The sequence below is a fragment of the Lactuca sativa genome, chromosome 4, assembly GCF_002870075.4.
Source record: "Lactuca sativa cultivar Salinas chromosome 4, Lsat_Salinas_v11, whole genome shotgun sequence".
Taxonomy (NCBI): domain Eukaryota; kingdom Viridiplantae; phylum Streptophyta; class Magnoliopsida; order Asterales; family Asteraceae; genus Lactuca; species Lactuca sativa.
In genome coordinates this window covers 293,421,428-293,449,089 of record NC_056626.2, presented here as the reverse complement: position 1 = coordinate 293,449,089, position 27,662 = coordinate 293,421,428, and the positions used below count along the sequence as shown (strand labels likewise).

Below are 27,662 nucleotides of genomic sequence, written 5' to 3'. Positions count from 1 at the left end.
AGGAACGTCTTAATGGAGAAAGTCTTTGACTTCATCCATTTATATGCCATTAATGAGAAATAATGTGCCCTAAGTCTATGAAGTGCACTAGTGCTCAAGATCTCATGCATAAGGTAGATAGGAGTGATTATGCTCTCATTTTTATGCTTCAACAACTTTAAGAACAATATGAAATGGTCTTCAAATGGTATGGAGTAGACTATACTCACTAGAACCAACGTTATGGGACAAAAAACATAAAAATCCATAACTAACTAGATCTAGCATGAATGAATGTCAAGATGGTAACTTTATACCTTTTGTGGATGGAAAACAAGGTTAAGGATATGGATCTACGAGACTTGGGGCTCCTAGATACTTTTTAATGGTCTTCTCCTTCAAGGATGTGTACACAAGAACACTCTAAGACCTCAAATTTCTCACAAATCAGTTAGGGTTTTGAATGGAGTTGATAGGAGGGTGGAGACTTGGCATGAAGAGGACCTCAAGGAGTTAGAGCCTTTAAATAGGCTCACAACCCCAAGAATTAGGGTTTTAGACTCTTCGTTCCTACGCCCTGAGTAGGTTATCATAGGCCTTGCATAGGTCATTAAGTCCTCATATGCATTCTTCTTCCTACGCTCAGTGTAGGTAGCTATCACATGCCTTTCGTTAGGACATATAAATGTTATAAAATACCATTTTAACCTTGAAAACTCATACCTGTGGATACGTGTGTTACATAATCATATGCGATTAAATACATGAGACCAATTATTGAATTTAAAACACGAAAATAAATATATTCCATACAAATCATATTTGATTAAATACATATAAACACATGTGATTATATATATATATATATATATATATATATATATATATATATATATATATATATATCCAAGTACATATGATTTATGTGGACAATATTCTTTTTTCCGTTCTCGCTTTAATAATTTCTCTTCGTCCACTTTAATCATGTGTGCTTAACTACATTTAATCACATATGATTTTATTTGAAAAAAACAAATATAGTCCATGTAAACCATATGTGATTAGATGTATATAATCACATTTGATTATATACACAAGAACAACTATTGAATCAGTGACTCGAAAAAAAATATTGTCCACATAAATCATATGTGATTAAATACATATAATCACATGTGACTATATGTATCCAATCACATATGATTTATGTGGAAAAGATTCAGTATCTCTTTATCGATTCAATAATTATTCTTTGTCAACTTTAATCGTATGTGATTAAGTACATCTAATCACATGTGATTATATGTATCTAATAGTTTATACAGAAAAAAGAATCTTGTATATATAAATCATTTGTGGTTAGATACATATAATCATATGTGATTATATACACGAGAGTAACTATTGAATCAAGGACATGTAAACATGAAAACGCATCTTGTCTATATAAATCATATGTGATTATACGTATGTAATCACATGTAATTTATGTGATTAAATACATATAATCACATTAGATTTATGTGATTATATAAATTTAATCACATACGATGGTGATTGTAGTAGTGTGTAGCGATGGTGGTGGAGATGGGAGTGGATGGTGGGGATAAGGGTGGTTGGTGGTGGTGATAGTAGGTGGTGGTCATGGGGGTCATGGGTGATAGGTAGTGGGGTGGTAGGGGTGATGGTTGGTGAATGATGGTAGGTAGTGGTGGTAGTAAAGGGTGATGGGGGCGGTTGGTGGGTGGTGATAGATGGTGGGTGGTGGTGGTAGTTGTGGTTATGGTAGTGGTTGTGGTGGTTAGTGGGTGATGGTTATGGTGGTTATGTGTTATGAGTGGTGGTGTTGTTTAGGGGTGGGTGTTAATGACATGTAGTGATGTTTGATGGTGATGGTGGTTAGGGGTGGCAACTCTCGACCTAACCCGTAACCTGCCAACCCACCAACCCGTTTATTTCATGGGTTGGGTTGGGTTATCTGTTTGGGTTTGCGGGTCAACCCGCCAACCCGCATATATATATATATATATATATATATATATATATATATATAATTAAATTTGATTTCCATCTGTATTCGTAATATTTCATATCATTGTATTCATTCCGTATTCGTATGTGACTAATCTGCATCTGTGGTTCGTTAATCAGAAAAAGAAAAAATACATGTCGTTATTTCACAAGTCACGAACGAAGAACACATTCACTTTCTATGAATGTTTTCATTTTTCATTTTTATTTGGATGTTATTGACTTTATGAATTTATGTTGAAAAAACCTCAACTTTTAAAATGTGTTGGTTATTTATTAGACGAGTTATATGGGTTGGGTTTGACCCAATAACTTGTGAACCTGTAAACCCATATACTTAAACGGGTTATATGGGTTGGGTTGGGTTGAGGTATCCAACCCACCAACACGTGACTCGCCAACCCGTTAACCCATATATTATATGGGTTGGGTTGAGTTTATGTTTATGACTCGTCAGGTGGTGATGATGGGTAGTGGTGGTGGGTGGTGCGAGGTGATGGTGGTTGGTGGTGGTTTTGGTGGATGGTGGTTGTGATGGGTAGAGGAAGCATGTGGTGATGATGGGTAGTGGTGGTGGGTGGTGGATGTGGGTGACAGTGATGGTGGTAGTAATGGGATTGTGGTTTTGGTGGGTGGTGGGTGGGGGTGGCGGCGACAAGTGGTGGTGATGTGTGTTGGTGGTGGTGGATAGTGGTAGGTAGTGGTGGAGGCGGGTGGTGGTGATTGTGTTAGGTGGTGATTTTTGTGGGCGGTGGTGTTGGATGGTAGCGGGTGGTGGTTTTGGTGGGTGACGGTGGTGGTGGTTTTGGTGAGCGGTGAGTAGTGGTGGTGGTGATGGGTTGTTGAGCGAGGTGTTGATGATGAGTGGTGGGTGGGTGGGAGGTGGTGGTGGTGGTTGGTGATTATTGGTGGTGTCGAGTGGTGGGTGGGGAGTAATGGTGGCGGGTGGTGGTGACTGGTGGTGGATTTTTTAATTGGTTTTGTTTATTTATTTTTTATATTAATATTAGTAGGTGTAAACCCTGTGTATTACACAAGTTAATTAAAAAGATAAATATATAAATATAAACATTAAATTTTTTTTTAAATAAAATTTTGAAATAAGGAATGAAAAAACGTATTAATTACAATTAGTATCATATTTATTACATTTAATACTTGGGCTAATGCCATAAAAACCCTCAAATTTTCAAGAAATATTCGGTTATATCCTAAGTCCATTTTTATGTCCAAAAAAATCGCATATTTGGGCAAAAATTGTCACAATTTCCCTCTTTTCCGATTTTACCCTTATATGGAATTAGGGGACGTTTGGTTATAGATCGACACATGTTAGGGCATGTTTGGCATTAGGGGATGTCAAAAAGAAGCTGGGCATTGTCTGCTACTTCCGGCGACCCTTCGTGGTCCTTCTCTCATCGTCAGCGACCCCCAATCGAGGGGAAAAGGAAGCAGTGATCGGGTGGATCGGAGAAGACGAACGAATGGTGGTCAATCAAATCGTGAGGGGGGGAAAGGAGTCGATCTCCGGTGGGCTCCCCATGGTCTCCTCATCCTCGTCTCCGGTAGCAATCGAACCGAAAAGGACGTAACGGCAGCAGTCGTCCAATGGAGATCACCATTGATGCTTGATTTGACTAAAAAAAGAAGGAGAACGGAAACGAAAACAAGGGAGGTTTTGTTGGTGCTTGACAAACCAAAGGGAGGAAGGGTTGAAGTCGGCAGCCGGTGGTTGCAATAACAGGCTGGAGATAGTGGCAGAGCAAGGTGTAAGTAGGCATTTCTGGCGATCCTTTCATGGCTCGTTCTTCGTGGTTGGCCGTTGTCGGAACGAAGAAAAGGGGAAGCAACAAATTGAGGGCTGTTTGGTTGGCAATTAATGAAGAAAGAAGAAGGTGGAAGGGCTGCTAAATATAACTGTAACGGAGATGGCAACCCTCCCTTTCTTCCTTGGTTTACCGACGATGGAAGGAAAAGAATTAGCAAACCAAACACACTTTGATCCTATAACCAAATATCCTCTAATGTCATAGAAAGGTAAATAGGAAAAGATGGCAATTATGATACTTTTTGCCTAAATGTGCGGTTTTTGTGGACATAAAAATGGACTTAGGATACAACCGAACATTTCTTAATAATTTGAGGGTTTTTATGACATTAGCCCTTTAATACTTACATATATAAATATATAAGTATTATGTGACTTTTTAATTTTAAAAATTGAAAAAACCAAGAAATTGACATGTGAATATTATTTAATTCAAAAGTATCATAAAATGATAAGTGTCAAAACTCATAAGAGATTTATATGTGGCAAAATGAATATTCATTTATTATAGTTGATTTTATGATTTTTATTTAAAAAAATTGTACTCTCCAAATTTGTTCTTTATGTCTTCGAAATAAGAAATGTCCTCACTTTCTTTCTCTCTTTCTTTCTCTCTCTCTCTCTCTCTCTCTCTCTCTCTCTATATATATATATATATATATATATATATATATATATATATATATATATATATATATATATATATATATATATGGGAAAAGTGAATATACCTAACAACCTTATATAAGCTTAGGTACCTAACCACATCATACTATGTAATTTTGTATCATATTTGCATTGTAATCACCCAAAGTTCTTAAAATTCAACCTTATAACTTGATTGCTTTCAAAATCTTTGGACTTTCACCGTTATCTTCCTTCAAATTACGTCTTTCTATCGGAGACCCCGTGGTGGGCTTCATATACTACCGTTACAAATCAAATGGTGTAGGAGGAATATAATAGTGAATGTCTGAAAATTTTGGAAGTAAATCAAGTTAAGGGTTGAAGTTTAAGAACCTTAGATGATTGCAATGGAAATATAATTGAAAACAATGTAGTATAATGTCGTTAGGTACCTAAGCTTATATAAGGTTGTTAGGTATATTCACTTTACCCTATATATATATATATATATATATATATATATATATATATATATATATATATATATATATATATATACTCACACAATATTGAGCTTAAAATCAAACATTTGATTAAAAACGGTGATGTTAAACATTTCGAAGTAGATATTTTAAAAATAAATAAAAATAATTTCTTTAAAAAATAAATGGACTGTGAAACTTAAAGAATACATCCGAAATGAAACATTGAAGAGAATAATCAATTTTCTAAAATTAAAAAAAAAAATGTTATTTTCTTAAGAAAAAATAAACTTATTTAAAATGATTAGTTTACTTTATTTCCCATTTTACATTTATAAAATTTCCCCCTTCATATTTATAAGATTAATAAATATACAAACATTAATGTGTTGTTTGTTTTTTCGAAGCAAAAATGTTTGAAGTCTGCAGACCACCTCCGCAACCATCTGTAGCAAAAGAGGAGGACCAAACGGCTGCAACATGTAATAAAAAATATGTTTGTTTTTTTAACCTATGCAGACTGCTGCAATAAATGAAAGTAAGGTGTGAAGAAGTTTGAAGCAAAGGGTCCAATGCTTCGCCACACAACACACGCACGCTGGTTTTTAAGTCAGAAGTCTTTTGAAAAACAAACAACTGCGAATGACCAAATGTTACACGTATACTGCGCGACACAACAATAAGTGGTAATAAGAAGGGAAAATATCAGGTATAGACATTGTTTGGGGTTGAATTCCAAAATATAGACACAAAAAATTGAATTTCCTAGCATAGACATGGATTCTGCGGAGGTAGCTCCGCGGAATCCACTCTAGCTCCGTGTAATAGCAAAATCGTAAATAAATGAGGAATTTTAAAAAAAAACACACAAGATCCATTCCGCGGAGCTCCGAGGAATGAATCTTCAGTTTTTTTTTTTCAAATCGATTCTTCGGGATTTATATTCATTTCCCAACTAATTATTTTCAAAAAAAGATTATTATGTATGAATTTTTATTGACAATGTTTGGAATGAATGTGAGATGAAAAAAAAAAATAGTCTTTTAATTGGAGAATGGAGATCTTTACATAAAAGAATCATTGGAGGAGAATTTTTTTTTTTTTTTTTTTTTTTCTGAAGATCTATTCCTCGGAGCTACTTCCGCGGAATCCATTGTAGCCCCGCGGAATGGATCTTAAGTTTTTTTTTCCTCATTTATTTACGATTTTGTCATTCTGCGGAGCTACAGTGGATTCCACAAAGCTACCTCCTCAGAATCCTATCTATACCCGGAAATTCAATTTTTTGTGTCTATATTATATTTTAGAGTGCAACCCAAATAATGTCTAAGCCTGGTATTTTCCCAGACAAAGAATTGTTTTTTTATAAAGAACAAATTCTCTTAAATTTTCAAGAGGCTGAGAGAATTTTATAAATGCTAAAAAGGTTCAAATCGAAATCACAATTCACGTTTCTAGCCCAAAACGAAGCTGAGAGAACCTGCGCTCAAAACAGCGGTATTCAATTCAACCTCCATCGATCAAATTCGATTATCTTCTCTACTCCGTTCTTCCGGCGATGTTCACAGTCCGAAGCCAACCCCAAAACACTTCTTTCTAGCCGCTAATGCCCTTGTGGCATATATCTTACTAATATCGACCAAACTCTCTGCACGCACTGCATTAGGGTTCTTCCGTTAATCTACCACTTGCCCTCCAAGGTCCAATTCTTTATTCTTCACGCCTTTCATCTTCGCTTAAAGCTTCTTGCTTCCCCTTGTGCATTTACACCTTCAATGCAAGCTGAAACCCCCTTTCAAATTAACAGTTTCTAGCTAGTTATCAACGAACGCCATGAATGCCACAATTATAGGTATTATCATTAATCCCTTCTTTTCTAGCATAAGGAGTTTGTGGGTTTTTTGATTGATCGGTTTATTGTTTTTGTTGGGGCAAAGATCCGTTGCAGGGGGATTTCCCAGAAGTGATAGAAGAGTATTTGGAACATGGTATCATGAAATGTATCGCTTTCAATCGCAGGGGAACTCTTCTTGCTGGTAATTATCCACACTCCTTGTCTTTGATACTCCATTATCTTACACTTCGTGTGTTTAAACAAATATGTTAAGTGCTAAATTGCTAATTGATAGTTAAACGCCTAAATAACTCTCTACTTTGCAAACCCTACATACCCTGAGTTCTATGTAAGTCCTGCCATGGTTTTGTCGACCAAATTCAGTATAAGTCATGATTAATGGTGATTACATTTGGCTATTAGGCTTTTTAGCATGAAATTTGGTCAAGTTTTGTCAATTTATACTTCTGCTGAACATTTCTTTTTTCAAATTTGTCATTAAGGTTACAAAACTCTTGTGTTAAGAAAGTGGTTACTGATTTACTGCTGAACATTTTCTTGTTGACTTATTACAATGAGAACGACTTAATAGAAAAAGTCAGAGAAACAAAGGCTTTCCTCATTTAACCTCAACCTTTTACATATTTTCCTCATTAAAATTTTTCTTTCCACTTATTGTGCCCTCATATTCTTGAATATTTTTACACATCATGTATCTAAACAACACAATGCTCTAATACAAATAAATGAAAGTAAGATACTATAATAAACAAATAAATCAAACTCTGCTGCTATTTCTTGCTATAATTGGACAGATTCTTTACACTACAATTCAATCAAATTACATCCCCATTTCTTGCATTGATTCAACTCTTTTACTAATTTCATGAAATACCCATAATACCCTTCTTCCAGCCGGATGTTCCGATGGAAGCTGTGTAATTTGGGACTTTGAAACCCGAGGAATCGCAAAAGAACTCCGCGATAAAGACTGTGTTGCAGCCATCACGAGTGTCTGCTGGTCAAAATCCGGTCGCCACATCCTCATATCCGCCGCCGATAAATCCTTAAATCTCTGGGATGTCATGAAAGGAGACAAAATTTACCGAACTACCCTTCAACAAACACCACTACAAGCCCGCCTACACCCCGGCGGCGGTTCACCGGAATCCACTCTCTGCCTCGTTTGCCCGTTCTCCTCCGCTCCCATGATCGTCAATCTCCAAACCGAAACCACCACAACACTTCCAATTTCATTCTCCGGCGGCACCACCACCGGAGCTCCACCACGAAACAAATTCTCCGACGGGTCCGCGCATTACACGCCAACCGCCGCCTGTTTCAACAAACACGGGGATTTAGTTTATGTCGGGAATTCAATCGGAGAAATTCTTATAATCGATCATAACAAGAATCAGGTTCGCGGGGTGGTGGCGGTTTCCGGCGGGGCGGTGATAAAAAACATAGTGTTCAGTCGGGATGGCCGCCACCTTCTCATAAACTCAAGTGACCGGACAATTCGTGTATATGAAAACCTTTTACCCTTAAAAGATTCACTCAAATCCCTCAATGAGATGATCTTTGATAACATTCTTGACGAGGGCGAAATGGTAAAAAGCGCAGGGGCAAAAAGTTTGTTGCTTTTCCGTGAGTTTCAAGATTCGATCACGCGAGTGCATTGGAAAGCACCGTGTTTTAGTGGTGATGGGGAGTGGGTGGTGGGTGGGTCCGCTAGTAAAGGGGAGCATAAGATTTATATATGGGATAGAGCTGGGCATTTGGTGAAGATTCTAGAAGGTCCAAAAGAAGCTTTGATGGATTTGGCATGGCATCCGGTTCATCCAATGGTTGTATCCGTTTCTTTAACGGGTTTGGTTTATATTTGGGCTAAAGATTATACAGAAAATTGGAGTGCATTTGCTCCGGATTTTAAAGAACTTGAGGAGAATGAAGAGTATGTGGAAAGAGAAGATGAGTTTGATTTGATGCCTGAAACCGAAAAGGTAAAATGGATTACTTGTTGTGTGTACTTTTATCATATGAAACAGCATATGAGTTTGATATAAATATATCAAGTATGACAATTGACAATTGACAATTGATAGGTGAAAGATTTGGAAATGAATGAAGATGATGAAGTTGACATTACAACTGTGGAGAAAGACTCTGCATTTAGTGATTCCGATCTCTCTCAAGAGGAACTCCGGTTCTTACCCGCGGATCCGTTTCCGGATGTTTCCGAGCAGCAGGAGAAACACACAGCAAGTAATTCCAAACTTGGTGATAGCAAGAATTCTGATTCCCCTCTATCAGAGGAAACCGGGGCAATGAATCATGATTCCAGTCAAATCGAAGGTAATTTCAATTTCAATGCAAGAAATAGCTACACACTTTCACTTATTTCCATTCCGGTATTTTACTTTCAATTTTATTGTAAATTTTTGATTTTTGAAGTCTTTGTTCTTTAACTTTGACCTTAAATGTTTTTGCTTTTTTGATATTTATGATATTCGATGCAAAATTATATGGATTGATTGTGTTTTAAATGTCTTCTCATTGTTATAAGTTTCTTCAAGTAATATATAACGTAGGTAAAAATATTTAAGGTCAAAATTGAAGAATAAAGGCTTTAAAAGTCAAAAGTGGACAATAAATATAGGATGGATGAAGTATAAAAGTATACTGAAAATCAACCCAATTCGTAATAGCAGTGAAAATTGTTTTGTGTTTGAATGAGTTTGACATATGTCGTTAGATTTTTGAAAAAAAAAAAACCTAAAAGACCTTATATTTTGTGTTTTTTTTTTTCCGGATTAAACCTTTACTTTAGTTTTTCCTTGAAAAATATCTCGTATTTTTTTCTTTTTTTTCAAAAAAAGCCCTCAAATTTTTTAGTTTTTTCCGAAAAAAGCCCTCTCATATAACAAGTTTTTTGGAAAAAAAAATGACTAAAGGGTCGGATAAAAAAAATGAAAAAATGCAAGGGCTTTGTCAAGAAAAAAATAAAATCGAGGTTTAATCCGGAAAAAAAACACAAAATATAGATTAACCCAAAAAACAATGAAGTAGGATGCTGTAATAAATGAAGAAGTGTAAGTATGTTGCTATTTCTTGTATTTAATGCAAAAGTCAAATATGTAAAAAGGTTAGGACTTAAATGAGTTGGCATTATCTTAGCATGGCTTTGGGATTCCTTTGATGCAGGAATGGAGAATTCCGGTGGTGAAGATGGGGGAATGACATATTTGAAGAGAAGGCGAAAGCCGTCTGAGAAGGTGCTGGAATTGCAAGCACAGAAAGTTAGGAAACCGTTGCCGAAAGCGAAAGGTGGTTTGGGTAAATCATCAAAAACAAAAAGTAGAATTGGAAATGGAATTGGAATTGAACAAGAACAGGATATGAATAACTTTGGGGATGAGTTTGGGATTGATGATTAGTTAGAAGGGAATGTACTAAGCTAATAATCAACAACTTATTGTAGTTTAAAGATTGGACTTGGTTTTATGTAGTGGTATCAACCACACGAAAGCTTTTTATTTTTTAATGCTGTTTTTTCATAAAAAAAGCTCAAAAAGAAAATGCATTGTATCTTCCATAACATAACGGGTGACATTTTTCAATTTCCTTTTTTATGGGATGTTTGTATATGGCGTTTAGTAACAACTAGCAATTGAGCCTCCGCTGGTTTTTATGTTTTTTTGTTGCACATTAGGAGTAAGAATTGATTAAACTAGTGACATTTTACAAAGTTATAAGTTTAGGGGGGTAAAAGTATTTTTTTTTAAAAAAATAGAGGGTGTGGAAAATGCAGTTTACACAGTAGACAAGTAAAAAACAAATTATATATTTTACGGGATAAACACTAAAGTCTAAAAAACTAAAACATACACTAAAGTCTAAAAAACTAAAACATAAGAATAAAAGTAAAATTAAAAAACTAAAACATAAGAATAAAAGTAAAGTTGAAGGTGGAGGGGATGAAAGTGAAAGTCTAGAAAATAAAAGTGTAAATGTGATTTTAAAAAATAAAGAGTTGAAAAAAAAATCATTTTACAAAAGAGAGTCTTGACAAATTATATAAAGTTGAAGATTTGTAGTTGCAGTTTACGTATTGGCATATATTTGTACTAACATTTAAAAAAAATAGATCGGCAGAAAATGTATTTTACAAAGCAAATGAATGAAAATCATATTTTAAACACCAAAGTCTAAAAAACAAAAAGTTAGTTAAAGGTATAGAAGATGAAAATAATATTTTAAAAAGTGATGGGATGGAAAATATAACCTAACTCACTAACAATTTGAAAAAAACTTTATTTAAAAGAAAACTTATCATATAGCTTTTTCAAATTCCAGAGAGTTTTTGGTTTGAAAAAACTCCTAGAAAAAAAATATGAATAAGCCGCTCTTGTGGATGCTCAGAGAAAAAATTCATTGTATCTCTCGTAATAAGTGAGGTTTTTCAAAAAAAAAAAAAAAAAAAAAAAAAAACTTTTTTTATGATATTTTTTGGTATGTTGTTTAGTTATAATTGGTAAAACAAAAATAAACTCACAAACATTTTTAAAAAACTTTATTAAAAAAATATTTCTTATAGTATTTTCGATTTTCAAAGAGTTTTTTGGTTTGAAAAAGGGATAATGACTTGAAAGGGTAACGAACTTTCGATTTTGTTCATATTTAGTCATTAAACTTTTTTTCTTTATCTATTTGTCACTGAACTATTGAAACTATTCACATTTTACCCTTATGACCGGTTGTTATCGGTCATAAGGGTAAAATATGAACAGTTTCAATAGTTCAATGACAAATAGATAATGAAAAAAAGTTTAGTGACTAAATATGAATAAAATCGAATGTTTGTTTCCCTCTAAAAAAGTTCAATGACTAAATGTGAACAACTTCTTATTGTATTATGTTTTAGCAAATTATTTATTTTTGTTAAATTGTAGCAACATTTGTTGATGAAAAATCTATGAAATAAAAAATACAAAACCGTGAAAAATATATTTAAAAAAAACAAAAAACCGAAATTGAAATAAAAAACCAATGGTTTGGTATTTTCCAAAATAAAAAATCAAAATTTCCAATCTGATTTTGGTTTTATAAAAATTCAACTTTCGAATTTTCATATCTAAATCTTTCTCCCTTTTTATAATCGAAAAATGATTATAAAACTCAAAGAGGAATGAGAAAGCGCTCAATTCAAAATTTTTCTATCCAAAACTCTCCCCTTAACACATGTCATAAACATTTTGCTTCAATCTGGAAAATCCAAAAAATCTTTAATTTTTAACTTCGTTCACAAACCGCCTTTGACATAAATTTGGGTAGAAATTGTCAATTCAAAATTTTGTCAAAGGCGGTCCCTAAACGAAGCTAAAAATTGAATATTTTTTGGATTTTCCGGATTGAAGCAAAATGTTTATGCCATGTGTTAAGGGAAAGTTTTGGATAGAAAAATTCCGAATTGAGCGTTTTCTCATTCCCTTTTTGGTTTTATAATCATTTTTCGATTATAAAAATGGGGGAGAGATTTAGATATGGAAATTCGACAGTTGAATTTTTCATATTATGTGGTCTTGAAGACCGAAGTGACCTCAAGTATTTGAAGTTTATGAAATGATTCAACTGAAGATTCGGAAGTGATTTCGGTTCATGATGGGTTTTGACTTATTGAAGATTTTTGGAGTGTGCATATATGCTCAAATTTTGGGAAATTATTTGGAGAATGAGAAGCTCCTAATTACCTTTTGATGCTCGGTTTGTATGGTCTCACATTCTAGAACCCGGATTGAAAAGTCATGGAATAATTGAAGATTTGATGTTCATCTCTACATATGTCACGTTTGAGGCTCGGTTCGTGAAGTTGCTCGAATTTGGAAGATTTGAAGCAGGTCATCCATTCCTAAAATTGAGGGGGATAATGTTGGGTACAAAATTATCCATGTATGACTTTGTAAATGGTTTGACTTTTGTAGACCCACTTGCATGTGGTAAAAGTAGCCTTGTGACATTAGAGATAATATATATATATATATATATATATATATATATATATATATATATATATATATATATATATATATATATATAGAGAGAGAGAGAGATATGTAAACACCTCTATATAAGGTGGGTTCATACCACATGAAGTGGTGTGCTTGAGAGATGTAACATTGAGAGTGTTAGTGTGTTAATTATGTAGATTTCGATTTAGATCTTTTTTTATAAACACCTTTCATAATCGAATGCATCTCTTAAACACCTAAATCACCATATTCTTTGTGTGTTCTTTAATTCCGCAATCAAACCAATGGTCATAATTCACATCAGTAAGAATGGTTCATTTTTTTGTAAAACCAAAATCAGATTGGAAATTTTGATTTTTTATTTTAGAAAATACTAAACCATTGGTTTTTTATTTCGGTTTCGATTTTTTGTTTTTTTTTTTTTAAATATATTTTCGGGGTTTTGTTTTTTTTTATTTCATAGATTTCTTCATCAACAAATATTGCTAGAATTTAACAAAAATAAATAATTTGCTAAAACATAATAAAAAAGGAAGTTTGTTTACATCTAATCATTGAACTTTTTTAGAAGGAAACGAATTTTCGTTTTTGTTCATATTTAATCACTAAACTATTGAAACTGTTTACATTTTACCCTTATGACCGATAACAACCGATCGTAAGGGTAAAATGTGAATAGTTTCAATAGTTCAGTGGCAAATAGATAATGAAAATAAAAGTTTAGTGACTAAATGTGAATAAAGTCAAAAGTTTGTTACCATTTCAAGTCATTATCCCTTTGAAAAAACTCGTAGAAAAAAAAAAACGAATAAGCTCGTATTGTGGACACTTAAAAAAAATCATTGTATCTCCCATAATTGGTTTGATTTTTTAATTTTCCTTTTTATGAGATGTTTGTATATGTTGTTGGGTACAAATTCGTAAAACAAAAATAAAACTCACAAACAACTTGAAAAAACATTATTAAAAAAAACTATCTTATAGCCTTTTTAATTTTCAAAAGAAAACTTTTGTAGAAAAAAATATGAATACACTCATAATTGGTTAGATTTTTCAGTTTTTATTTATTTATTTATTTATTGAGATGTTTGTATATGTTGTTTAGTTACAATTGGTAAAACAAAAATAAAACTCATAAACAACTTGAAAAAACAATTGGTAAAACAAAAATAAAACTCATAAACAACTTGAAAAAACTTTATTTTTAATAAAAAATACCCTATCTTTATAGTCTTTTCAATTTTCAAGAGTTTTTTGGTTTGAAAAATCTCTGGAAAAAAATAGGTAGTAATAAGCTCCTATTACGGATGCTCAAAGAAAATAATCATTGTATCTTCCATAATATGTGAGATTTTTCTTTCTTTTATATGAGATGTTTGTATATGTTGTTTCGTTATAATTTGTAAAACAAAAATAAAACTCAGTAACAACTTCAAAAAAATTTATTTAATTAAAAAAAAAAAACACTATTATAGCCTTTTCAATTTTCAAAAAAAAAAATTGGTTTGAAAAAACTCTTAGAAAAAAATATGAGTAAACTCCTATTGTGGACACTCAAAGAAAACTTCATTGCATCTACTATAGCAGGTGAGATTTTTCAATTTCCTTTTTAATGAGATGTTTGAAAGTATTTGTTTGTTACAATTGGTAAAACAAAAATGAAACTCACAATCAACTTGAAAAAAACTTTACGAATACAAATAATAATAAATAAATAAACCCTCTTTTATTGCCTTTTCAATTTTAAAGAGTTTTTTTGTTTGAAAAACTTCTTGAAAACTAATAAGTTCTTATTGCGGATGCTCAAAAAAAAATCATTGTATCTTCCATAATAGGTAAGATTTTTCAATTTTATTTTTTTTATGAGATGTTTGCATATATTGTTTAGTTATAGTTGGTAAAACAAAAATGAAACTCACAAACAACTTGAAAAAAAACATTTATTATAGCCTTTTTAATTTTTATGAGGTTTTTGGTTTGAAAAAACTTTTTGAAAAAGAACATGAATAAGTTCCTATTGTTGATGCTTGGTATTTTTTATATATATATTTGACTAATAAAATTACATGACTTTTCTTAAAAATTTCGTTGTGACCCAAAATTAAAGGTTTTTCTATTTTTCGGCAATCAATAAACTTGTGAGGGTAGCCAACTTTTAAAATTATATATATTTAGTGCCTTTTTTTTATTTTTATATATTTTACCAACAAACTTACATAAATTGTTTAAAAAATACCATATTTTATTTATCAAAAAATTACTAACAATAAAAGTTGTTCCAAATTGGTCCTATGATATGCTACACATGATTCTACCTTTTTTTTCCAAAAATTCTTTAATCAAACATTTTAATTTGTTACATATATTTAGAGGTTTCTTTTATACTTTTATATAACTTTTTTTTTTCGTTTTTACAAAATTACATTTTTACAACTTTTACAACATTTATTATTTCATTTCTTATATAAAAATTATGTTTTCTTTTGACAACTTTTGCCCCATTAAATTTTTTCTTCGTTTATAAATTTGTAAAAAAAATTGTAAAAGGTGATAAAATAAGTTGTTAAAAATGTAAAAGTTCGTGGCAAAATTGAAAAAAATGTCTAGACCGAATGTATAACAAGAACTAAAACTTCGATCAAAATCACAAAAAAACAAAACTTCGAATCAAAACTATAAAAAATAAACTTGGATATATCATGCCACAAGGACCAACTGTAGGGCAGACTTTCATGGTTGTTACCTCCTAATCTTCTTTAATTTTGCCACTTGTCACACTCTTATTCATTTTGTTACATGTCATTTTGTGGTTATTTTGAATTAATTTTTATTCCATATGTAATTTTGTGGTTTTCCTATTTTATTAAATTCCATATGATATTTAAATTTAATAATAAATGCATATTAATTTCATTAATTGACTTTCCTTATAATTTCAAAATTTTAAAATAAAATCTCATTAATTTGCTTTGATTATTTTATCTAAATGATTTGTTTAAATTTAAAAGAGAAAAACACTTTAATTTTAGTAATTCAATATGTTTTTATTTTTCTTATAAATTCAAATTTCTCAAATGTTTATACATATTTAATTGTTTTAAATACACCCATGTAATACATGGGGCTCACACTTAGTCTCTGTTCTAATCTACTATAATAAATGAATGTTTTTTTTGCCACATGTCATCTTCTCCTTCATTTGGACACATGACATTTTCTAACATTTTTAAATTTTTTATTTTCCACTTGTCATTTTATTAAATTAAAATTCCACATTTAATATGTAAGATATATATATATATATATATATATATATATATATATATATATATATATATATATATATATATATATATATATATATGTAATGTATCTAATAAATTAAAGTTTCATTAATTTTAATAATTCAAAAGATTTCTCATTTTTCTTTTAAATTCAAACTTTTCAAATTGTTAAAATTTTATATTTAATTTTTTTAAAATAAACTCATGTAATACATGGGTCTCACACCTAGTAAAAGAATAGTTTTAATATATTTTTGACATGTGTCATCATATTAGGCATCCTAATTAATACACATTTTATTCTTTTTTTGCCATGTGTCATCATATTAGGCATCCTAATTAATACACATTTTATTCTTTTTTTGCCATGTGTCACCCTATTAAATCTCTTAATTAATGCATGCCACTTGTCAACATATTAATTCTCTATTTCAAATTTTAAAATTTTCACTTTAATTACAATAAATTAATAACAATGCAATAAAAATTAAAATAAAATTAATACAAATTATAAGGTGATATAATTTCACATATTTATTTAAATTAACGATTATAATTGATTAATAATTTTGTGTTCTAACTAATAAAGTTTAATTAATTTTGTAGCCGTGGTGTCACGCGTTATAAACTAGTGTAATAAAATATGTAAATTGGTATATTAATGACACTAGGTCGCCATTAGGTGTAAGATCCATGTATTAATATTATATGGGTTAATTAAAAAAATTAAATATAAATGTCTAAATATTTAATAACTTTGGATTTATAAGAAAATAAGAAAAATAATGAATTATTAAAATTGAATTTTCTTTTAAATTTGAATAAATAAACAAAATAAACTAATGAACTTTAATTTAAGAATTTTAAAATAAGAATGTAAGTTCATTAATGAAATTGATATTCATTTATTACTACATTTATTGTAATTTACGTTAATAAATGAAGGTATTTTTTTTGTCATACGTCACATTCTTATTAAAGTATTATGTTGAATTTATTAAAATAGAAAAACTCATAAAATGACAGGTAGAAAAGAAATTAATTCAAAATAATCACAAAATGACATTTAACAAATTGAAAGAGAATGTGACATGTGGCAAAAAAAAAACTTTATTTATTAGAGTAGATTTGAAATAGTCCATTGGTGAGAGTAATATTTTTCGAACACTTTATAAAAATTTATTGGTCAATTATGTACAAAAAAATGAAAGTGACTAAATATCAAGGTTCTAAATAACGTAAAACGTGATTTTTCGACAATGTCAAACCTGAAACTTTATTAAGTCGTAGCGAGCCACTTCATTTGTAAAGCGTGATTTAAGACGATAATTTTGTATATAATTAATAATTATATATATATATATATATATATATATATATATATATATATATATATATATATATATATATATATATATATTCCACTATTATTCATTTTTATATACATACGTGACTTAAGACATCATTTTGTCAAAGTTTGGCGATAAGTAGAAGCTTTGGAGCCATCATGACGCGTCATGACAGAGCCATGACAAGCTTTTTAGAACATTGCTAAATATGTATAACTACAAAAGTTGGTTACACTCACAAGCTTATTGGTCATTGGAGACATTGTTAAAAACAGATAAAATCTTTAATTTATAGTTATAACGGTCTTTTTTAACACTTCATACGATTTTATTGGTCATATGTATACAAAGAGGAAAGTGTATTTATGGTTTAAGTTATAGGATTCTCGTTGGGTCCAATGGGTCCATTCTTATAGACTCATTGATCGTAAGTTCTAGGATGTCCCAACAAAGAATTGTGTTTGGTCGGGGCTCACAAAATATCCTTATTATGAGGGATAGGATTAGAGATTCTGTGGTCTCTTACACAGTAATGGTAGCCCACAATTAGAAACCTGCTGGTCCATTTTCTCGGCTTTTGATCCCCTTTTTGTCCATTAAACATGTTGGAATTCATGGAAAAGTGTAAACATAAATCCTTGTTACTAAAGTATTTATGTTATTTTTTTGTCGCATTTTTCATTTTTTAAATGGGTCGTATTATACATAGTCGCTTAGAATTAAAGGTTGGAATTCATAGAAAAGGTCCGAGTTTGTAGTCCAGGAACTAATATGTTCCTAAGGGCCATGAAAGAAATGTCACTTGTTGATCCAAGGATTGAACTTTGGGTACGAAGTTCTTATTGGAAGGAAAGAAAGGTTGAGTAAATAAATGGAAAAGAAAAGTTTGAAGATATGAGAAAGATGCTAGGAGCGAATATATTGACCATTTTTGAATTAGGGGGAATATGTTGGAGAATATAGAATTTTGGAATTTATGTTTATCGGTAAAATAAGAAACTTTCTCGATGAGTTTTTGTATTGGAGTAGGATTTCAATCCATTTAGTATAAATAGGTTAGATGTCTTATGTTTTCTATCTCAAGTTTTGTAAGTTTTCAAGCTTTGTTTCAATAAGATACTTGCAACCTAAGTAATTTCCCATAATTCTTTTTCTCACATGTTTCGTTCCTCCCATGTTCATCTTGTTCATCCCATGGTCATTTATTCTTCTTTTCTTCCCAATTAAGTGTTTCTTCATTATGCAAGAATCAAGTGAATTGATTCTAAAAATTTTGTGCCTCTTCTTTGTTTGTGTCACATTCTCATAGAATCAAGTGAACTGATTCCTATATTAAGTTCATTTTTAGAGAATTAAGTGAATTAATTCCCATAGAAAAATATTGATTACTAGATTAACGAAGAACAATCAATCATATCATATACAAGTCCACTACAAAAGAACAATTGAGTAGCATCAGTTGTTAAATCTGAATTTTTAAGGGGTGTTTGAGATTGTTTTGCAAAACAACTTATTTACTTATTGGATTTTTAAAAGGGATATATACAGTAAAGTCCCAATATTTTCATCGATTTGACAAGAAAATCCTAAACTTTATTTTTTTGACAGTAAAGTCCAAATTACCGACAGTTTTTGACACTTTTACCCTTTTTTCCCGGTTAGCCGGTAATTAGGACTTTTTTGTCAACAAAATAAAATTTAGGACTTTCTTGTCAAATCGTCAATTAGGACTTTACTGTCAAAAAAATAAGGTTTAGGACTTTTTTGTCAAATCGTTGAAAATATTGGGACTTTAGTGTATATATAATTTTTTTGTTAGAAATTTAATGGTATGATACTCTTTAAACGTAAGAGTTATTGAAACATTTTCTAATCAGCTAGATCCTATTGAAATCATTTACGTTTGCTTCTTGTTAAATCGTTTTTTTAATCTCAACAAACCGACATTGAAAAAAATTGAGATAATTAAGAAAGAAAGAAAGAACCAGGGTTGTGTTGGCTTTTTACAGTCTCAAAAATGGAGAAATAAGAAACCGAAAAAAACGAAATTGCCCTTCTTTCCCTTCTCCACATTCACACCCTTTTGACTAGGCATGTGTTGTTTGTGTTTGTATAAAGCTAGAACAATTTCGTTTTTTTAGGTTTCTAATTTCTCTATTTTTGAGACTTCAAAAAGCCAACATAACCCTGGTTCTTTCTTTCTTTCTTGATTATCTCAATTTTTTTCAATGTCAGTTTGTTGAGATTAAAAAAACAAATTAACAAGAAGCAAATGTAAACGATTTCAATAGGATCTAGCTGATTAGAGAAGGTTTCAATAGCTCGTATGTTTAAAGAGTATCATACCATTAAATTTCTAACCAAAAAAATTATATATACACTAAAATCCCAATATTTTCAACGATTTGACAAAAAAGTCTTAAACTTTATTTTTTTTTACAATAAAGTCCTAATTGACGATTTGACAAGAAAATCCTAAACTTTATTTTTTTGACAAAAAAAATCCTAATTACCGGCTAACCGGGAAAAAAAGGGGTAAAAGTGTCAAAAACTGCCGGTAATTTGGACTTTACTGTCAAAAAAATAAAGTTTAGTCAAATCGATGAAAATATTGGGACTTTACTGTATATATCCCTTTTTAAAAAGTTAATAAGTCAAAAAAAAATGTTTGGCAAACTAAAAATGGATTTTCGAAACAACTATCCCATTAGCTTAAAATGTTTGGCAATCTTAAATCCTAGGTCTCCCTCCCTCTCATTTTGTATCTGTTAATTAGAAAAAAAAAATGTATTCTTGAATTACTTTGTAGTTTTATTGTTATATGAATCAAAGTATTTTGTTTATCTTTATAAACTTTGATTGTGGATAATCTATTGACCCATATTCAAATCCTGGCACCACTCAGCCCTTGTGGTCATGGAGGTTTATCTGCAGTGACTCCAGGGCATGAAGCAAAGCTTAATGTTTGCAGCAGAGGGTTAGTCGGTGCGCGAAAATTGGCCCCGAAACCCTCGTTAGAGAAGTTCCATTTCCAAAAAAACTTTGATTGTGGCATTTACAAAACTTGTAAACTTCGTTTCAATTGCCAAAGCACCTCCCTCAAGCTGCTCCAACATACAGATCTATAAAACTGGACTTTCAAAATTGAAAAAAAAAATGCTTCGAGTTTCTGAACAGATCTTGAAATTCCAAAAAATGATGATGTACTAGGTTTGAAGCTTAGACATAGACCAATATTCTGTCAACGTAAGGAGTTGAAAAATAAATAAGAGTAATTTGAGAGCAGTTGAAAAATTAATTACGATAAGAAAGCACAATAAACACTAAAAATATTCATCACAACAATTTAGTTTGCAACTGGCATTATAAAGAGTGCGACGGAAAAGTTTTAAGAAAGCTAATGTGCAACATTTCGCACTAGTCAATAAAAGCGAGTTTCAAAATAGCACGTCATAAAAGCTATTTAGAAATAGACCACGTTTTGTAATTGATGGTCATTTTTGTCATTTGTCTAAAAAGGTTGTCAAATTGTTAAATAGAGTTTGAAAACTGGGTATTTTCGTGAATATCCCCTGTTTTTAGTTGCATTTTTGAAATATGATAAAACCATGTAAAGGTAGTCTATGTTGGAGAATAAATAATGTTTTTTGAAAAACCAAAATCGGTGTAGAACTTCACTATAGAAGTAGTTTACATTAAATTTAAGTTTGATGTATTTTTGTTCGCAAAATAAAGCATATTAACCATATGGTATGAACGGAATTCCAAACAGAAACATAATGTCACATTTTCTTTTTAAAGACGTTACATGAGTGGTACAGGAAAAATACGTTGTAACTTGGAATCGTCATTTGAAAATTAAAATAAATATTACATAATAATAATAATAATAATAATAATAAATTCTACCAAATTATAGCAATATCAAAACTTCATTTATTTATGTATAACAGCATCCTATTTTCTTTATTTTTATTGCAGCAGTGGAGTTATTACTTTATATTCTTATTAGAGAGTTAGTGCTCTAATAATTTTTCTTTTTATGACATTATACTAGGCAAATTCTATCCAATCATAGCCATTCAAATTTGCGACTGAATTGTTATAATTGTGTAGATTTTTACTAGGCAAATTCTATCCAATCATAGCCAAAGCATGTCACTTTTGCTTACACTTAACCATAAAAAACACTCAAAAAGGGTTTTTTCTTTTGGAATTATTAAGTTTAATGGGTTATGAACTTAATCTAGACAACAATACATAGCTGTTTATTTTTACTTAGTCCAGACAAAATGACTTAATGGGTTAAGTCAAAAAAATATGGATTAATGTATTAAGACACTAACTATTTACCTATTTGCTCTTCCTTTTTCCTATCAACTCCTCACATGTTAAAATTGGTTAATATTATAGAAATTGTTTGTGGGAATGTAAGGAATGGTCATTTAGTTTTATTCATATGGTTTATTTGGTCTAGAGAGAAAAATATTTAAACACATATCATGACATGTATGGATAAAATGGTGTTAATATAAATGTTTGCTTTTTTGGACCAAATACAATTACACTGAATCTAAATAAATTACTCGATTACTCTCCTGTTGAAAATTGACAAATAAGAAATTACCATTTATTTAATAACCTTTAATCCTTTATACATTAAAATTGTACATTATCACATTTAAAAAAACTTAAAATTTTTAGATTTTTAAAAAAGATAACATTAACATAATTACCAAGTTAAATTACACATAGTTTTAAAATAAGTTCGAATAATAGAATTGAATCCAAATATTCATTAAAGTAGATTAGCTAAAAATATGGAATCACCATTTAATACTAAGGACACCCCTTTCCTAACTTAACCAACCAAAACATTTTATTAATATTAAATAAAAAAGAAACAACTATATATAGCTTAACTCATTAAGTATCTTATATACATTAAGTACATTAACTCTGAGAGAAACAACACCATAGACAAATTCAATATATCATCTTTTATAATTTATAAAAAATGAAATACTACAACCAAATGTGTCAATGGGACCTTGTTAATTATTTTTTAATCATAGATAAAGTTAACACTTATTTTATATATAAACGTATACAAAATCTAAAAGATTAAAAAAATTTAAACCATTAACCTTAATAACCATAATTAGCACCATAGATTGAACCATAGCCTCCTGTTTGTCCTCCATAACTGGTGGTTGGTGGTGATGCATACATTGTAGCATGGGCGGCATAAGGATTGTATCCTTGTTCCGATGTGCTTGTTTGGATTTGTGGCGGGGGTTGTGGTGGTGGTGCGGCGGTGGTGGCGGCGGCATCAGCCATAAAATTCTGGAATATATGAATTTTAATAAGTTATATTTCACCGAAATCATCAAGAAAGTAAAAATTTATAACCTGAATTAATTGCTGAGCTGTTTGGACTTGTGAAGCAGTTCCATTAACCTCCACAGTCATCTCCCCAGGAACTCCCTTTGTTTCCTGTACACTAATAGTTGCACTGCTGGCACGACGTATATAACTTATATTTGATCCAGCTGTACCAATCACAGCATCCGCATATGATAACGGAATCTGCATTTGCTGTGTCACCTGTCATTGCCATGTCACCACGTTTGACCTGGTCAACTGCTTTCAAAAACCACATTGCTATTTATCCAATCGTAAAGTAACCTGTGTGATAACAGAGGGAGCTGTTGTTGTTGCTTGCATGGCTACATGAGCTTCTCTTCCGTAGGCTGATATTCCTTGGTGAGGCTGAATCTCTGGTGGTGAATAGTAAGTATCAATTTGCCTTGGAGGTGCCATAAAATGTGGTGGTGGACCCCAGGATTCAGGAGGGGGTATTTGTTGTTCCATTTGAGGCTTTGGCGCTTGCATCTGATGAATTAGTGTAACTATAATTATCCAATAAAACTTAGGCCTGTTTTTTTTTTTTTAACGGAAAATCTAATCTACTCCTAAATTATTCCTTGATTCCACCTTAGGCTTGTTAGCTGTGTGAACAGAACAGGTTATACTGCGTTTGACATGCAGTGTACCAGGAGTCCAGGACTATGACAGATGTCAACGGGACAAAAATTGCAACTTTTTGTCCCACCCAAAAAGGTGTAACAAAGTGGGACCGGGACTCGCTCTCCATCTCTTGTCTGTGCAAAAGACGTAAATGCCCTTATCATCCTCATCATGGAAAATAGCCTTAGAAAGGTTGTCCAGGTCCTGAGTAACAAACGCAGCCTACGGCTGCGTTTCTGACACTATACAGGACAAGCTTTGTAAGATATTTTCCATGATGAGAATGAGAAGGGTATTTACGTCTTTTACACAGACAAGAGATCGAGAGTGAGTCCCTGTCCCACCTTTTTGGTTGGGACAAAAAGTTGCAATTTTTGTCCCGTTGACATATGTCACAGTCCTGGTACATTGCATGTCAAACACAGTATAACCTGTTCTGTTATATGTAACAAATATGGCCTTAGGGAACTTAGTTTTCTGCAATCAAGATAAATATAAAAGACTTACTTGCACTTCAAATAACGAAATAACACTTCGGTCAACCAAGAATTTTCTCAAATGAGAAGCGATTAATTCAACTGCCTTGTGTATCCCACCAGGTTTCCCAACTACCTCAACAATTCTATCATCTTGAAGAGCAAAACTTGGTAAATCTTCTGCAATAACAGTTTCCAAAGTTGACATAACATCAAAATACACATTTAACCAAAATGTAAAACATCAAAAAAATGGAAAAAGCCGAGAAGTAGTACCAAGAACTCTAACAATACAAGAGGATGCTTCTTGGATAGATTTTACTGTTGCTCCTTGTTTTCCAATCAAGCTTCCTGCTTGTACAGCTGGCACAAGCAGCCTTGTGGAGACCTTTATGAACCCTGGTGGAACAGGAACAGGAAAAGATTCAGAATCTAAACCATCCACTGTGCGTTTATGAACCCTAAGAAGACCATCTACAGCAGGGGGAAGAGAAGCATCAGGTTCTTCCTTTCCAGATATCATCACCTTTTATATAACACAATCAATCAATAGATTACATACACATCATGAACATGAACGAACACCTAACATTTCTACAAGAAATAGTTATGGTCTTATGGAAAAGAAACTTACAGCTCTTTCTGTTGTTTTTCCTGGTGGAGCATCAAGAATCTTGATGCGGGCCCCTGTCTCCTCACACATTTTCTTGATGAATTCGCCTTTTCGTCCAATAATACTTCCCACTTTTTGTGCAGGAACCAATATTCTAAAAACACTCTCTCCAGGCCATCCAGGCCATCTATTTTCACCACCTTTAGTGACTTGAGCATCTACATGTTCTTGTGTTTCTTCAAGATGTGGATTTTCTTGTATCCCATTAGCAGAAGTACTCTTGTCAACTTCTGCCATACCAATCTACTGCAATTACCAAGAACAGATGCTAAACTGATAAGCATGCATTGAATATGGTGGAAAAGAGATGATAATAAAATTTGTTATCCCATTTCAAAGAAGATGATGATACAATTTCCAGTTTTTAGGTTAACCCTTGAACCCATTGTCTATCAACTTGAAATAGAAAAAGACTTGTGATAAATCTAATACAAACGTAACTCTGTTTGTACTATTTATTACAAACTTCAATGGTAGTTGACAGATTTTATCCCAACATGGACGAACATGTAGAAATCTAGATGTTAAAAGTTAGTCCTTTTGATCACACAAATTGAAGTGTATCTTGTATCCTGTAATTGATTGATTCTATAATAACCCTAACTGGTCTCTGAAATGTAGTATTGTGCTATGTTAACTTGCAGGAATAGCTCTTGTTAGTAAACTGCTGTCATAACCAGCTGTAGAAAGGTTAGAAGAGTACTGCGTAAATTGTAATTGAAGAAAATTGTCTTATATCCAACACGTTGTTGAGTGTAATTAACAAATTCTTGTACGTAAATAGAATTTATCTCGTCAATTTTGAAGTTAAATCTAACTCCATTTGATACTCAAAACCTTGCTATTTTGGGACTGAAGCGGTATAACATCGTGACACAAATTTAGTAAGTGGAACCTTGAAATAACAAGGGATAATCAACAGTAATTCAAGATAACACCAGCTAGTTGCATCAAAAGAGAAGTATGAATGCTAAGCATTGTAGGAGATGTATAATTCGTGGAGAATAAAAAAGCGTAGGGTACGGAAGTACCGATGGAAAAGGATGACGGTGATGAATTTGCTGATGGAGTTCAAAAGGCTGAGATTCAGTGGCGTGCCCTTGGACTTGGTTGGCCGGCGGTGTAGGGCGGAGTCTGGTGGGGTTAGAAATTGGAAATTGGAAACAAGAGCTGCGTAAAACCCAATGTGTTAGGGCCAGAAGAACATACTCTGTTCTTGCTTGTGGCATATACCCACGTGTTGTTATTGGTTGGATTCTCGAGGTTGATACGATCAAAAAAATATGGAAGGTTTATTATGCTTAGAACCCAATTTTGTTTTAGCTCAACTTTATTTTTTGTTTTTTCATTTATCATTATATTTTTTTAAAAACGATTTATATTTTGGCTGTTAGCCGGTTACTAATCGATCATGATAACGTATCGGTTTTGTATTTTTTTATTATTTGTAATTAGTTCCAACATTTAATTATGAGCCCCAACATTTTTTTGTTCCCCATTTGTCATTATTTTTTAGAAAAATTTTCATTGTAGCAATCGACCAAAAATCAAAAATATGTATTTTAAAAAGTAATAACTTAGAAAGAAAAGGAAAATACGAAGGCAAGAATTGAAACTATAACTTCTCTTTGAAGGGTGAGACGTGTTAGCTACTTAGTCAATGACTATCTTTTTTGTATTATCGATGCTTGTTGTATTTAATATACACATGTATTTTAAAATGATAGATAATGTAAGTTATGAGTTCACAACATCTAATAATAAACAATATGTCATGTTGATGTTTGAGCCAATCAAAATTTTGAAATCAAAAGTTTTCTTTTGATCGATTCAAATTTTGAAATCAAAAGTTTTGCTTACATATTTAATAACCTGATTTCTCTCTATTCAATAGAGTGACAAGGATGATTTTATTTAGGATCGGATGTTTGCAGGATCATTGATGCAACAATAATCGTAGCTTCATGGATTATTCCAGCGAGCTCAAGTATCGTAGATACGAAATTGTGGAGTGACTCTATGCACAGCAGCAGTGTTGTAACGTCCCAAAAATTATAACGTAAAATTTTCATTTTTAATTCAACCATAAACATCATTAATCCATTTTAAACATTTGAAAGTATATCATAGTAAAATAGTTATCAGAGTATAACCCTAAAATCACAAAATGTGGAAACATAGGTGGATATGGTGCAGTCATATCAGACCATTCCCTTTCGAACCAGAAGTACCCAAAAATATTTTAAACATAAACTGTAAGTATAAAGCTTAGTGAGTTCCCCAAAATATCGCATATCATTCATATACGTCAGCTCAAGGCTATACCGGGTCTACTTCACCCCCGAGTCTATTTTACTCATGAGTATATTTCAACTAATATGTTAGTCCAAGGTTGTACCGGGTCTATTTCACCCCGAGTCTATTTCAACTCATATGTCAACACAAGGTTGTACCGGGTCTATTTTATCCCACACACATATAGCAAACAGGCACACATACATACAACACATACAATAGGAGTCACAAAGACTACAAACACATACAATCCCTAGTGTCCTACAGTATATTAAGCAATCTCACCTCAGACCGCTGACAATCCAACTGATGCTCGGGCTACTGGACTGGAGAATCCCCGCACTAACTAATCAGATAAAACTCTAATTAATAATTGGATCATAAACCATAATCGTTAATCTAATTCATTAATCCCAACACCTAGGGTAAAAGGCCATTTTACCCTTCCTTCAATTAGCCTAATAACTGAGGCCCAAACTCAATGGCACCAAAAGCCCAATAATTGCCCAAATCCTAAAGACACCCAAGGCCCAATATGGGCCCAAATCCATGAAAGTCCAAAGCCTAACAGTTTCCCGTAATCAGAGGACTTGCGGCCCAACAAGAGCCCAAAACCCTAAAGTCCAAAAGGTGGCCCAAAATCAAGAAAAAGTCCATGTAGTGTATGCATTGCGTACCAGACTTGTACGCCCAACATACGACTCCTTGATACACAATGTACAACTCGCCTTTGCTTGAACCTGGG

The 27,662-nt window shown here is 32.0% G+C and overlaps 3 protein-coding genes across 4 annotated transcripts; 1 reads left to right on the top strand and 2 right to left on the bottom strand.

The window, feature by feature from the left end:
* Positions 1-2,356: 2,356 nt before the first annotated feature.
* On the bottom strand, positions 2,357-3,231 carry LOC128133651 (leucine-rich repeat extensin-like protein 5). Its single transcript, XM_052771159.1, has 2 exons — positions 3,169-3,231; positions 2,357-2,965 (listed from the first exon to the last, which is right to left on the bottom strand). Exons 1-2 carry the CDS (start codon positions 3,229-3,231, stop codon positions 2,357-2,359), a joined length of 672 nt encoding a protein of 223 aa, XP_052627119.1.
* A 3,102-nt stretch (positions 3,232-6,333) lies between these two features.
* On the top strand, positions 6,334-10,325 carry LOC111901049 (protein RBL). Its single transcript, XM_023896916.3, has 5 exons — positions 6,334-6,799; positions 6,885-6,983; positions 7,697-8,784; positions 8,887-9,136; positions 9,986-10,325. The coding sequence occupies exons 1-5, from the start codon at positions 6,781-6,783 to the stop codon at positions 10,216-10,218; spliced, it is 1,689 nt and encodes a 562-aa protein (XP_023752684.1). The 5' UTR covers positions 6,334-6,780; the 3' UTR covers positions 10,219-10,325.
* Positions 10,326-22,422: 12,097 nt separating this feature from the next.
* Positions 22,423-25,886, bottom strand: LOC111901050 (flowering locus K homology domain). 2 transcript variants are annotated; one of them, XM_023896918.3, is made up of 7 exons: positions 25,654-25,886; positions 24,584-24,865; positions 24,226-24,475; positions 23,981-24,129; positions 23,132-23,338; positions 22,856-23,050; positions 22,423-22,789 (listed from the first exon to the last, which is right to left on the bottom strand). In XM_023896918.3, the coding sequence occupies exons 1-7, from the start codon at positions 25,849-25,851 to the stop codon at positions 22,592-22,594; spliced, it is 1,479 nt and encodes a 492-aa protein (XP_023752686.1). In that variant the 5' UTR covers positions 25,852-25,886; the 3' UTR covers positions 22,423-22,591. The 2 variants fall into 2 exon arrangements, with proteins under 2 accessions (XP_023752686.1, XP_023752687.1); XM_023896919.3 differs by having other exon boundaries at positions 24,584-24,868; positions 25,654-25,794.
* Between the last annotated feature and the right edge of the window lie 1,776 nt (positions 25,887-27,662).

Coding starts and splice junctions, on each gene's coding strand:
- LOC128133651 (XM_052771159.1), bottom strand. CDS start 3,231: ATGGACTTAGGATATAACCGAATATTTCTTGAAAATTTGAGGGTTTTT. Junction 2,966..3,168: donor TTTTTATGGCATTAGCCCAA/GTATTAAATGTA, acceptor ATCCACCACCAG/TCACCACCACCCGCCACCAT.
- LOC111901049 (XM_023896916.3), top strand. Junction 8,785..8,886: donor TGATGCCTGAAACCGAAAAG/GTAAAATGGATT, acceptor GACAATTGATAG/GTGAAAGATTTGGAAATGAA. Junction 9,137..9,985: donor TGATTCCAGTCAAATCGAAG/GTAATTTCAATT, acceptor CCTTTGATGCAG/GAATGGAGAATTCCGGTGGT.
- LOC111901050 (XM_023896918.3), bottom strand. CDS start 25,851: ATGCCACAAGCAAGAACAGAGTATGTTCTTCTGGCCCTAACACATTGG. Junction 24,476..24,583: donor GAAAAACAACAGAAAGAGCT/GTAAGTTTCTTT, acceptor GTTATATAAAAG/GTGATGATATCTGGAAAGGA. Junction 22,790..22,855: donor CAGCTCAGCAATTAATTCAG/GTTATAAATTTT, acceptor CATATATTCCAG/AATTTTATGGCTGATGCCGC.